At 42.8% G+C, this 15,000-nt stretch overlaps 1 protein-coding gene and 1 long non-coding RNA gene across 2 annotated transcripts in view; one reads left to right on the forward strand and one right to left on the reverse strand.

Moving 5' to 3' along the window:
• LOC137611831 (uncharacterized) overlaps positions 1 to 215 on the reverse strand; it is a 661-nt gene extending 446 nt beyond the window's left edge. The window contains exons 1-2 of the long non-coding RNA XR_011038784.1: positions 152 to 215; positions 1 to 37 (exon numbers count right to left, since the gene is read on the reverse strand). The exon at positions 1 to 37 is cut by the window's left edge and continues 179 nt beyond it. This is a non-coding gene — a long non-coding RNA (uncharacterized lncRNA). The remainder of the gene's footprint in view (positions 38 to 151) is intronic.
• Positions 1 to 15,000, forward strand: part of LOC137612766 (receptor-type tyrosine-protein phosphatase N2-like) — a 98,065-nt gene that overhangs the window by 4,811 nt on the left and 78,254 nt on the right. The window contains exons 2-8 of the mRNA XM_068341469.1: positions 982 to 1,032; positions 1,217 to 1,330; positions 4,293 to 4,404; positions 4,499 to 4,625; positions 4,715 to 4,795; positions 14,372 to 14,636; positions 14,727 to 14,987. Coding sequence (XP_068197570.1) covers positions 982 to 1,032; positions 1,217 to 1,330; positions 4,293 to 4,404; positions 4,499 to 4,625; positions 4,715 to 4,795; positions 14,372 to 14,636; positions 14,727 to 14,987 — 1,011 coding nt within the window. The remainder of the gene's footprint in view (positions 1 to 981; positions 1,033 to 1,216; positions 1,331 to 4,292; positions 4,405 to 4,498; positions 4,626 to 4,714; positions 4,796 to 14,371; positions 14,637 to 14,726; positions 14,988 to 15,000) is intronic.

The raw sequence follows: 15,000 nt of genomic DNA on the forward strand, positions 1-15,000 counted from the left end.
CATTCAGATCCTGCAGAACGCTGACTCCCATCACGTTCTGTTAGACAGTACAGGTAAATTCAGGTTACACATGTTCGTCTGAACACTTTGTTTTTTTGCTCAACATAGTTACTATGAATTAAAATATTAAGAAAGCAATCAGATGACGTACCATCATGAAGGCAGAAATCCACTACTGAGTGAGCAAAATCCCCTGTAGCACAGGTAGGCTAGTGATGTAGCGTCACGTGATCACCTGCAGCCAGTGATGGCTGAGGGGGCGTGTCATCACCAATTGACAGGTGTCAAACGTACACAGTGATTTGTGTATGTTCGGCAAAAACACGTGAAACACGCTCTCCTGTGTGGCGTCCATCTCTGTTGTCACTCTGCTTCTGACTAGTGGAGCAGGTAGGACGTGACGTCACTGCAGCCTACGGGTCCCTCAATGGGACAAATTTAAAATGCTTTCATATTGACTTAACACTCGGGATTAATAGCGTTAATTTTTATAGCGCTTTTATTTGCGGCGTAATTAATTAATCTAATTAACACATTAACCTGACAGCCCTAATAAGCATATATACACTATGTATACAGTATATATACAGTATATATACACTATATATATAGTATATATACACTATATATACAGTATATATACACTATACACTATATATAGTATATATACAGTATATATACATTATATATACACTATGTACACAGTATATATACAGTATATATACCCTATATATAGTGTATATACAGTATATATACACTATATATACACAGTATATATACGGTATATGTACACTATATATAGTATATATGCAGTATATATACAGTATATATACACTATATATACACTATATATACACTGTATATATAGTATATATACACTACTGTATACTGAAATCTCAAAGTGGTGGAGGGGGTGGGAGAGGGGGAGGAGCCTGTGTTGTTGCCATGGATACGGCTGACCTGTCTCTGTCTCTCTGACAGGATGTTTGTCTGACAGGAGCTCCTGTTCACCTCATCAGGTCTGCATCAACGGTGAGACGTCACCTGACACAGGTCAAAAGTCAAAGGTCACAGGAGGAGGAGGGGCGGTTCTGTGGTCACCTGTGTTCACAACAGACAGACAGACAGACAGAGACAGACAGACAGACAGACAGACAGACAGGAGGATTGATCGATCAGTAATAATGAGGAAAACGTTTGTTTTGTGTGCTGACAGATGGGATGTTTGGGAGGTGTCACTCTTTCCCACTGGGGGGGGTCTACACCTACGACGCTCCCCCCTCTGGAGTTCAGCGCTTCAGGACACTGCTGGAGAAGATCAATGACAGAGGTTCACACACAGTAACACACACACACACACACACAGTAACACACACAGTAACACACACAGTAACACACACACACACACACACAGTAACACACACAGTAACACACACAGTAACACACACAGTAACACACACAGTAACACACACAGTAACACACACAGTAACACACACAGTAACACACACAGTAACACACACACACACAGTAACACACACAGTAACACACACAGTAACACACACAGTAACACACACAGTAACACACACAGTAACACACACACACACACACACACACACACAGTAACACACACAGTAACACACACAGTAACACACACAGTAACACACACAGTAACACACACAGTAACACACAGTAACACACACAGTAACACACACAGTAACACACACAGTAACACACACAGTAACACACACACACACACACACAGTAACACACACAGTAACACACACACACAGTAACACACACAGTAACACACACAGTAACACACACAGTAACACACACAGTAACACACACAGTAACACACACAGTAACAAACACACACACACAGTAACACACACAGTAACACACACACACACACAGTAACACACACAGTAACACACACACACACACACAGTAACACACACAGTAACACACACAGTAACACACACAGTAACACACACAGTAACACACACAGTAACACACACAGTAACAAACACACACACACAGTAACACACACAGTAACACACACACACACAGTAACACACACAGTAACACACACAGTAACACACACAGTAACACACACAGTAACACACACAGTAACACACACACACACACACAGTAACACACACAGTAACACACACAGTAACACACACAGTAACACACACAGTAACACACACACAGTAACACACACAGTAACACACACAGTAACACACACAGTAACACACACACACACACCCTAACACACACAGTAACACACATAAACACACACAGTAACACACATACAGTAACACACACACACACACAGTAACACACACAGTAACACACACAGTAACACACACAGTAACACACAGTAACACACACAGTAACACACAAAGTAACACACACAGTAACACACACAGTAACACACACACACACACACACAGTAACACACACAGTAACACACACACAGTAACACACACAGTAACACACACAGTAACACACACAGTAACACACACAGTAACACACACACACACACACACAGTAACACACACAGTAACATACACAGTAACACACACAGTAACACACACAGTAACACACACAGTAACACACACAGTAACACACACACACACACACAGTAACACACACAGTAACACACATAGTAACACACACAGTAACACACATACAGTAACACACACACACACACAGTAACACACACAGTAACACACACAGTAACACACACAGTAACACACAGTAACACACACAGTAACACACAAAGTAACACACACAGTAACACACACAGTAACACACACACACACAGTAACACACACACAGTAACACACACAGTAACACACACAGTAACACACACAGTAACACACACAGTAACACACACACACACACACACACAGTAACACACACAGTAACATACACAGTAACACACACAGTAACACACACAGTAACACACACAGTAACACACACAGTAACACACACAGTAACACACACACACACACACAGTAACACACACAGTAACACACATAGTAACACACACAGTAACACACATACAGTAACACACACACACACACAGTAACACACACAGTAACACACACACAGTAACACACACAGTAACACACACACAGTAACACACACAGTAACACACACAGTAACACACACACAGTAACACACACAGTAACACACACAGTAACACACACAGTAACACACACACAGTAACACACACAGTAACACACATACAGTAACACACACACACACACACAGTAACACACACACACAGTAACACACACACACACACACTGTAACACACACACACACAGTAACACACACACACACAGAGTAACACACACACACACACAGTAACACACACACACACACACACAGTAACACGCACACACACACACACAGTAACACACACACACACACACACAGTAACACGCACACACACACACACAGTAACACAGACACACACACACACACACACACACACACAGTAACACAGAGAAACACACACACACACACACACACAGTAACACAGACACACACACACACACACAGTAACACACACAGTAACACAGACACACACACACACACACACACACATACACCTGCTGTTTGGTCGCCCCCCCACCAGAGGGCAGCACAGCTCTACACCCCGCTGGTGGCGCCGAGTGTTTCCTCTGCTTGCATCATCATCATCAGACAGGTGTGACAGATAGACGTTGGCTCCGCCCCCCAGTGATCCCAGCCGATCTTTGTTATGTTTGGAATCAGCCAATTAAAAAACAGACTGAGCGTCCTCCGGGCTGCAGACTCCGCCCCCCAGCTGACGGCGAGCGGAGGCTCTTCTTGTTGTGGGCGTGGCCTCTGAGCAGGTCTTTTCTGAACGCCGTTGTTCTTCTGCCAACGTCTGGGTTCATGCTTTGAGGGGCGTGGCCATATTCCATAACACTTGGCTCCGCCCCCATCTGGCACAGGCCCCGCCCCTCTGCTCAGCTGTTTGTTCAGCATCATGACCAGATGTGACGTCTCCCCCCTCCCCGACGCCACACGCTCCACTTCCTGTACGACAGGTTGCCATGGCGACTCCTAATTAGAATGTGAATGTTGTTGTTGAGTCACTGATAAACCAGGTCTGATCAGCCAATCAGCATCAGGCTGACTCTGATTGGAGGAAGTGAAACAGGTGCACATGAACGCTGCTGCTGTCGGGGTGACTTCCTGTGTGTTGCCCCGCCCATCAGGTAACTTCTGAATGTTCTGTGGTTCTACAGGCTGGACCTGGGGGGGGGACGCCCCCCAGCAGCTTCTGTCTGTGGAGCGGAACAAACTGGGGAGGGTTCCCTACCGGCCCCCCCAGAATGGACCAGTCCACCCTGAGAGCAGGTCAGAGGCTCCGCCCACTGTTACCTGTGGAGGTGTCCCATCATGCTTTGGGGACTGAGGAGCACCTGCGATGACCTCTGGTCTCCTCCCACAGGGCGGGGGCTCTGGACCCGGTGGACCCGAGGGCGGAGCCAGTGGAGGCGGAGCTTAGAAACCTGCAGACCTACCTCCAGCGTCTGGGCCTCCTCCCCAGGACGTCCAGTCTCAGCCCCCCAGGGAAGGTGAGCTGATTAATTGATCATTGATTTTATTGTCTGATCAGTTTCTCTATTTTATCAATAAATCAATCAATCAACTGTTATTGATGTAGCTCTGGACCGCGTCTGAAGACGTTTCAAAGCGCTTGACAGACAGAAAGCCAACGATGTCCTCCAGAGCAGCAGAAGCGACGGTGGGGGGGGAACGCCCTCATTGAGGAAGAAACTCCGGGCAGGACCCAGACTCTGGGGGGGGGGGGGGGTCATCCACCTTGACCTGTTGGTTGGGAAATAGAAATACACTGGGGAGGGAGAGAGAGGTCAGATTTAGTTTAATGCCCACAGTGATCTGTTGCTGAATTGGGGGGGGGGGGGGTTCCAGGCCTTTGGCTATCCTGTCTTCCATCCGTGTTCCCCCCCTGTGGAACAGACAGACAGTCTGACAGGAGTGATAACTTCTAGGAGCAGAGAGATAAAGACAGGAGCCCCAGAGTCTCTCCCTTCAACGGGGGGGACGGGGAAAAACACCCCCAGCAGCCTCGGCCTACAGCAGCATGTCTAGTGGGGGGGGTTATTTCTGATTGTAGGCTCTATCAAAGAGGAGGGTTTTTAGTCTACTCTTAAGTCTGCCCCCGCCCCCAGACCAAGGCTGGGAGGTCGTTCCAGAGCAGAGGGGCAGATAGCTGAAGCTTCTGCCCCCTGTTCTACTCTTAAAAACCCGACGGGTCACCAGAAATCCTGCCTCCTCTAATGGGGGGGGGGTGGGGGGGTGATAGACTTGAATCAGATCTCCATGTCAGACGGAGCCTTACAGTGGAGAGCTTCATGTGATCATGAGGAGTTTGAATTGTATTCTATGATGAATCTGGAGCCGATGAAGTGACGCTAGGACAGGAGAGATGTGTTCTCTCCTCCAGCTGCAGTCTGAACTAACTGTAGAGTCCTAATAGAGGAGCTAGAACAGCCCATAATAAGGAATAGCAGTAATCCAATCCAGATGTAACAAAGACATGAATGGTTTTCTCTGCGTCTTTAAAGGATAATAAATTTCTAACTTTAACAACATTTCTCCAGTGAACGAAGTCTGTCTGGGATACAGACTGATGAGAACCAGAGGACAGATGTTGATCAGAAATCACTCCCAGGTTCCTGACTTCACTGGTGGAGGACAGATCAATGGTGTCTAAGAGAATTACAATGTTAGAGAGATCATCTCTGAGATGCTTCAGCCCAATAATAATGACTTCAGGTTTGTTACTGTTCAACATTAAGAAGTTGTGAAGCATCCAGGATTTAATATCCCTGAGGCAGGATTCTGATTTAATTAGCTGATCAGATTCATTGGTTTTAATTGATGAATATAATTGAGTATCATCAGCATAACAATGAAAATTAATGTTATGTTTCCTTATAATATTTCCCAATGGAAACATATAGATTAAACAGAATTGGCCCCAGAACAGATCCTTGAGGTACTCCACAGGTGAGAGTCCCTCCATCTGAACATCTATTATTGACATAGACAAACTGAAATCGGTCTGATAGATATGACCTAAACCAGTCTAGTGCTGAGTTTTTAATCCCAATCTCCTCTTCCAATCTCCTTAAAGAATATTATGGTCAACAGTATTGAATGCTGCACTCAGGTCTGACAAGACTAGAACAGACAGAAGACCTTCTGACGCTGTTAACAGGTCATTTGTGACTTTCAGCAGTGCAATATACAATATTTAATTAATAAACGAAGACGAACGTCGGAGCTTAAATATCTGCTTCAAACTTCAGATCAGGAAATAATCCGCTCTGTTGGCACTGACTGCACTCGTAATGAATTTAACCAGTTTTTAATGTCAGGTTTTTAATATGCGTGTTGACTTCTTTCTAAGATGGCAAAGTGATCAAGTGATCAGGTTTCCTTGATGAGGCTCAGAATGTCTCATTGACATAACAACAGGGGCCATTCAGAGGTAGTCAGGAAGTCATGAACGCAATCATGACTGCCTGAGCAGCGCGGCTCCATCTAGTGGACGGATCGCACAACTACAGCCGCTGCAGGTTATCAAATACATTTTATTTATTTTTATTGTGTGCGCCTTATAATCCGGTGCGCCTTATATATGAAATAAATTATAAAACAATTTATTGAGGGTGTGCCTTATAGTCCAGTGCGCCTTATAGTGTGGAAAATACTGTAGTTATTACTGAATCAGTGATTGATCTAGTCAAGATGGTTTTATTCTGTGGGTTATTGTTAATTTGGGCAAAGTCAAAAGTAACTAGGGAGTGATCTGACAAGAAGTCATTTTGTGGGAAAATAGTCAGGTGCCCTCTATCTACACCGTGGGTAAGAATAAGATGGAGGGTGTGATGGTGTTTATGGGTAGGACCATCCACCACCTGTGAGAAGCCTAGAGAATCCAGCATAGACTTGACCCCAACACAGAAACTATCACCCACACTGTCGACATGAACACTGAAATCTCCTATTACTATAACTTTATCTTTGGTAGGAGCCAGATTAGATAGAAATTCAGAAAATTCTATCAAAAAAGACTAATATGGTCTAGGAGGATGATATACAATTACAAAGTCAATAGAATCAGTTAGTTTATTTGAGGACTGTTGTACATTCATGCTAAGACTCTCAACAGTACTGTAGCTAGACCCAGGTTTTGGGTTGATTGATAAGTTAGTTGTAAATGGCTCCACACCACCTCCTCTCCACCATCACGCGCTATGACAGTTAATGTAGCTGGGAGGAGAAGCTTCATTTAGGCTAACATATTCATCCTTATATAGCCATTGGCTTGTAAGATTCCCGTCCCCTAAATTATCAACAAACATCTCTCATTAGAATACGTAATCAACACACTCAGACATTAAAAGTCTTCAACCAGCTCATCCAGTGAATTCTGACAGACGTTCATACCCTTATCCACTTCCAGACATTAGCCTTTACCCTAGAGTATAACCATGGTTACATTCTTCCTAGGAACACAAGGTTTGTTAACATCATGGATAGTCAAACAGGAAGTTGACCTTACCAGTGTTCTCCACAAGAATATAATGATCATATTAACCTCCCTCAGCAGACAGTGTTCATAAGGAGAATTAACCTGTTTGTTACACGTTAACAGTTTCACATGGTATTGTATTGTCAGAAGATATCAACATGCTCTTTAAAGTCTCAAGTTAATGTTATCCCATGTCATCACAAATTCATGTTGTTGTTTTTTTGTTCATTAGTTCATGTTTCTGACATCAATGGTGTAGATTTTTTGACTGTTCCATGAAATACTTGACGTGTCCAAAACCGTGGAGCTCCACTATTGAAGTGACTCTGTTGTACTGATCTCTGGTGTAGTAACAACTCTTGTCCGTCTTTATTGATCATATTTCACCAACTCCTCTGCACTCCTGATCACCATTGTTTTCATCTGGTCTGGAGAAAGCCCCTTTGTTCTGATGAAGATCCTGCAGTTGTTCGTTCAGGTGTTGGTCCAGGTGTTGGTCCAGGTGTTGGTCCAGTTATTGGTCCAGGTGTTGGTCCAGGTGTTGGTCCAGGTGTTGGTCCAGGTGTTGGTCCAGGTGTTGTCCATCAGTCCATTCTACAGTTGTTAAGCTTTTTTGTCGATATCAGCATTCTTTTTAGTGAGATTCTCATTAATGTAGACATTTTCTCCTTTCAGTTTGAAGCCTTGTTTCAGGAGAACAATCTTGTGTTTACGATTGTTGAGTTTAATCAGCACTGCAGGTGGTCTCCTACCTCCAGATGGTGATGGTGGTAACATGTCTCAATCTGGTCTGATCTATAGTTATCTCCAGATCCCTCAGTTGAGAACTCACTTGTTGCTCCAGAGACTCGATGTCAGCGCTAGCCATAGCATTTCTATAATTCCTCATCTTGATGTTGATTCCAGTGATGATCACATAATTTATACGAATGCTTTGTTCCAAATAATCCATTCTTTGTTGTCCCTGTTCCAAGACAACAATTTTTTGGTCTTTTTCATCCATGTCTTTCTGCATTTTCTTCATGTCGTCCTTCATTTCTTCCAAGGCGTCTAGCACTGGTTTTAGCTTTTCTTCCAACTTTTTATCAAAGTCACTCCCTAACTTATCAAAGTTGCTCTTTAATTCACTCTTTAACTCTTTCATAGAGACCATCTGGTCTTTAGTATCCTCCGATTTTCCTTTTGGTTATGATGTCAGTGTTTCTTTTTCTCCTGGTGTTTATCCAGTATTATTCGTTATGTAATGCCTGAGTAGTGGATATATACAATTTCCTCCGGGATTAATAAAGTATCTATCTATCTATCTATCTATCTATCTATCTATCTATCTATCTATCTATCTATCTATCTATCTATCTATCTATCTATCTATCTATCTATCTATCTATCTATCTATCTATCTATCTATCTATCTATCTATCTATCTATCTATCTATCTAAGGTTAATTGAAGCAGTATTTCTAGATTTTAGCAGTCTAATACTTCTATAGGTCGGGGGGCAGACACAGTCTTAATGGGGTGTGTATTAGTTAAACTAGAGTTAGTATTAGTTAAACTAGAGTTAGCTATGACCGGGGACTGTAGTCGGGGAACTCAGAGAAGCGTGTAGGACTGCAGCTCTGATGCCTGATCTCCACTCTGACATGTCAGGATTTAGAGGATAGACTTTGAACTATATTTCTAGACTAGAGGGCTGCACCATCCCTATAGGATGGATGACATCCCTCCTAATGAGACCAGGTTTGCCCCACAAAGCTTTCCAATTATCAATGAAGCCTACTTAGTTACTGGGACACCACCTAGTCAGCCAGCGATTAAAAGATGACATGCGGCTAAACATCTCATCGTTGGTTAAATTTGGGGGGGGACCAAAGAAAACGATGTCATCAGCCAGGGTCTTTGTGCACGCCGACTCAACGTTAGCGTTTAGGACCTCTGACTTTCTCAGGTGAGCATCATTTACTCCACACTGAATTACAATTTGTTTAGACCTCCGTTTAGCTTTACTCATTAACTTTAACTCCCCCTCCATGTCACCTGCTCTGGCCCCTGGGATGCAGCTAACTGTGGCCCCAGGGATGCAGCTAACTGTGGCCCCAGGGATGCAGCTAACTTTGGCCCCAGGGATGCAGCTAACTGTGGCCCCAGGGATGCAGCTAACTGGCCCCTGGCCGTCCTAAATTAACGTGTATCACAATGGAAGAGCCGATGACCAGAGTATACCTCTCAGTCGGTGCTACTGAGGGGGGCAAACTTGTTCGAGACACAAACGGAGGGGGCCGGAATAGTCTGAGGATGGTGGTGTCCAGTAGGCTTCTCCTGCCTACGTCTCCCCCTCTCAGTTATCCAACCATGCTGTTCACCCCGCTGCTCGGGGGGCGCTGGAGGTGGGGGGCAGCTAGGACTAGCGCTAGTGGGACTGACTAGCTGCGAAACTACGCTAGGGCTAGCGCTAGACAAGCCTACTAGCCGCGGCGCTAAACTAGGGCGCTCCGCTCCCGCTAAACCTGTCTGGGGGTTACTTTTTTCGGGGCTATGCCTGTGCTCCATTGAGCGGAGTCGCCCCCCGACCTGACTGAGCCTCGCCTCCAGCGCTGAAACAAAACTAGACTTTAAACAGATCAATCGCTAATGGAGGTCCAGCTGAACATCACACAGCTGGAGCAGGAGTAGATGGGGGGAGGGACGGGGGAGAAACTACATTAGACTACGGTAAACTTCACTACAGTAAATTATACTACAGTAAACTACATTAGACTACAGTAAACTTCACTACAGTAAATTATACTACGATAAACTACACTACAGTAAATTATACTACAGTAAACTACAATAAACTACACTACAGTAAATTATACTACAGTAAACTACATTAAACTATGGTAAACTACACATTTCAGTAAATTATACTACAGTAAACTACATTAGACTATGGTAAACTACACTACAGTAAATTATACTACAGTAAACTACATTAGACTATGGTAAACTACACTACAGTAAATTATACTACAGTAAACTACATTAGACTATGGTAAACTACACTACAGTAAATTATACTACAGTAAACTACATTAGACTATGGTAAACTACACTACAGTAAATTATACTACAGTAAACTACATTAGACTATGGTAAACTCCACTACAGTAAATTATACTACAGTAAACCACAGTAAACTACATTAGACTATGGTAAACTACACTACAGTAAATTATACTACAGTAAACTACGATAAACTACACTACAGTAAATTATACTACAGTAAACTACAGTTAACTACATTAGACTATGGTAAACTACACTACAGTAAATTATACTACTGTAAACTACATTAGACTATGGTAAACTACACTACAGTAAATTATACTACAGTAAACCACAGTAAACTACATTAGACTATGGTAAACTACACTACAGTAAATTATACTACAGTAAACTACGATAAACTACACTACAGTAAATTATACGACAGTAAACTACAGTTAACTACATTAGACTACGGTAAACTACACTACAGTAAATTGTACTACAATAAACTACAGTAAACTACATTAGACCACGGTAAACTACACTACAGTAAACTACATTAGACTACGGTAAACTACACTACAGTAAATTATACTACAGTAAACTACAGTTAACTACATTAGACGACGGTAAACTACACTACAGTAAATTATACAACAGTAAACTAGAGTAAACTACATTAGACTACAGTAAACTACACTACAGTAAATTATACTACAGTAAACTACATTAGACTACGGTAAACTACACTACAGTAAATTATACTACAGTAAACTACGATAAACTACATTACAGTAAATTATACTACAGTAAACTACAGTTAACTACATTAGACTATGGTAAACTACACTACAGTAAACTACATTTGACTACGGTAAACTACACTACAGTAAATTATACTACAGTAAACTACATTAGACTACGGTAAACTACACTACAGTAAATTATACTACAGTAAACTACGATAAACTACATTACAGTAAATTATACTACAGTAAACTACAGTTATCTACATTAGACTACGATAAACTACACTACAGTAAATTATACTACAGTAAACTACATTAGACTACGGTAAACTACACTACAGTAAACTACATTAGACTACGGTAAACTACACTACAGTAAATTATACTACAGTAAACTACATTAGACTACGGTAAACTACACTACAGTAAATTATACTACAGTAAAGTACGATAAACTACATTACAGTAAATTATACTACAGTAAACTACAGTTAACTACATTAGACTACGATAAACTACACTACAGTAAATTATACTACAGTAAACTACATTAAACTACGGTAAACTACACTACAGTAAATTATACTACAGTAAAGTACATTAGACTTCGGTAAACTACACTACAGTAAATTATACTACAGTAAACTACGATAAACTACACTACAGTAAATTATACTACAGTAAACTACAGTTAACTACATTAGACTACGATAAACTACACTACAGTAAATTATACTACAGTAAACTACAGTAAACTATATTAGACTACGGTAAACTACACTACAGTAAATTATACTACAATAAACTACATTAGACTACAGTAAACTACACTACAGTAAATTATACTACAGTAAACAACGACAAACTACACTACAGTAAATTATACTACAGTAAACTACATTAGACTATGGTAAACTACACTACAGTAAATTATACTACAGTAAACTACAGTAAACTACATTAGACTACGGTAAACTACACTACAGTAAATTATACTATAGTAAACTACGATAAACTACACTACAGTAAATTATACTATAGTAAACAACAGTTAACTACATTAGACTACGGTAAACTACACTACAGTAAATTATACTACAGTAAACTACAGTACACTACATGAGACTACGGTAAACGACACTACAGTAAATTATACTACAATAAACTACAGTAAACTACATGAGACTACGGTAAACTACACTACAGTAAAATACAGTAAAATACATTAGACTACGGTAAACTACACTACAGTAAATTATACTACAGTGAACTACATTAGACTAGGGTAAACTACACTACAGTAAATTATACTACAGTAAACTACATTACACTACGGTAAACTACACTACAGTAAATTATACTACAGTAAACTACAGTAAACTACACTACAGTAAATTATACTACAGTAAACTACACTACAGTAAATTATACTACAGTAAACTACATTGGACTACAGTAAACTACACTGCAGTAAATTATACTACAGTACATTACACTACACTACATTAAAGTAGTGTAGACTACACTACACTGCAGTAAATTACAGTAAAATACATTACACTAAACTACAGTAAACTACACTACAGTAAACTATCTATCTATCTAAACTACAGTAAATTACTTAAATTACAGTAAACTACGTTACGTCTATGCACCATACTACAATAACAACAACAACAATAATAATATTGATAACAACAACAATAATAATAATAATTACAACAACAATAATCATAATAATAACAATAATAATAACTATAATAACAACAATAATAATGATAATAATAATAATGATAACGATAATAATAATAACAATAATAATAATGATAATAATACTTTAGTGAGTTTCTTTAAGCCCTGGGGGCGGGGTCTACATCAGCATCTACATGTAGCCCAACCCTCCACTCACAGGCACCTGCATTTTCTCTCATTCACACACACACACACACACACACACACACACACACAAACACACACACACACACACACACACACACTCAGCGGGGGGTGGAGTCATCCGTCACCCCTCTGTCCTGATGGATGTTTTCTCGCAGCACGACCATTGGGAGGGAAATAACCCCAGCAGCGAGTTCAGGAGTTCACCCCCCCAGTGAATGATTCCATCCCCCCAAATGAATGATGGCCTTACTCTGGGGCGGGGGGCCGTTTTCCTGCTGGGGAGGCAGAGGGGCGTGGCTTGGGGCTCGTGGCCCGTTGAAACAACAGGAGGTATTCGAGGCTCCTGGAGGCTCACGGCTGACAGAGGCCAATGAAGCTGGGGGGGAATGCCACTGGGGTGGGGGGACACCACCGGGGGGGGGGGGTTGTGCTGCCTTTCCTCTGATAATCCCAGCGCTGGCCCTGCTGTGGTTCTGGTTCTGGAGTGATTCGGTCCTGTGGTTCTGATCCAGAAACAGTGAATCGTCAGGTTTCCATGGTGACGGATGAGTCACGGACCAGAACCCGTTGGACTGTCTCTGATGACAGAACTCTGGTTGCTATGACGACACAGGTTCACTGATGGGATCATCTCCATCCCTCTGGGGGAATAAACCAAACTAATCAATCAATAACCTGATCAGGTTAAAGTTGTGTTTGAACCGCTGGGATCCGGTCAGGACGCCCCGCCCCCTTCAGTTGTTTGTCAGGGGGAGAATGGGGCGGAGCTGATATGGCGTTAGCCTGATGTAGTGGTAGCATGATGTAGCATTAGCATGATGTAGCGTTAACATGATGTAGTGTTAGCATGATGTAGTGTTAGCATGATGTAACGTTAGCATGGTGTAGTGTTAGCATGATGTAGCATTAGCATGATGTAGCATTAGCGTAATGTAGCATTAGCATGATGTAGCATTAGCATGATGTAGCGTTAACATGATGTAGTGTTAGCATGATGTAGTGTTAGCATGATGTAACGTTAGCATGATGTAGTGTTAGCATGATTTAGCGTCCTCCTGATTGGCTGATCTCCTTCCAGGACGCCCGTCCCCTGTCAGACTCATTCCGCTCCAAGGCTCCGCCTTTTTCAGGCGTCTCTTCAGCTGTGCAGAAACAGACCCGCCCATCGGACCGGAGGCCCGCCCCCTGGGCTGATGGCGACCTGCTCCTGGCCGCCCTGAGGCGCTTCCTGTCGGTGGGGGCAGGGCGGGTGCAGCTCCGCCCTCTGTCAGGAATCAGGAAGGAGACCACCAGCATGAAGATCCAGGGGGCGGAGCTCCCCGACCCGCTGACCTCTGTGGACGGTACGTGTTGGGCGTGGCGCGTGAGGGCGGGGTTCTGCTGGACCCCCCTCAATAAATGACAGCTAACGGCTGCCCCCCCCCCCCCCTCAGAGCGATTCATCCAGAAGGTCCTGAAGAACGCGGGCAGACGGGTGGACATTGACAACCTGACCCCCCAGGACCTGGACCACCTGTCCCGCTTCATCTCCAACGCCCTTCAGGTGGTGGACGAGGACCAGGGGCCAATCAGAGGCCAGGCCCCGGTCAGACCTGGCCCCAGGGACCTGGGGGGGGCCCTGGACGAGGAGGAGAAGGACGCTTCAACCATGAAGCCCCAGGAGGACACGTCTGTGGGGCCGGAAGAACTCCACGGTGACGTTTGGTT

This window comes from Antennarius striatus, chromosome 18 (genome assembly GCF_040054535.1).
Source record: "Antennarius striatus isolate MH-2024 chromosome 18, ASM4005453v1, whole genome shotgun sequence".
Classification (NCBI taxonomy): Eukaryota; Metazoa; Chordata; class Actinopteri; order Lophiiformes; family Antennariidae; genus Antennarius; species Antennarius striatus.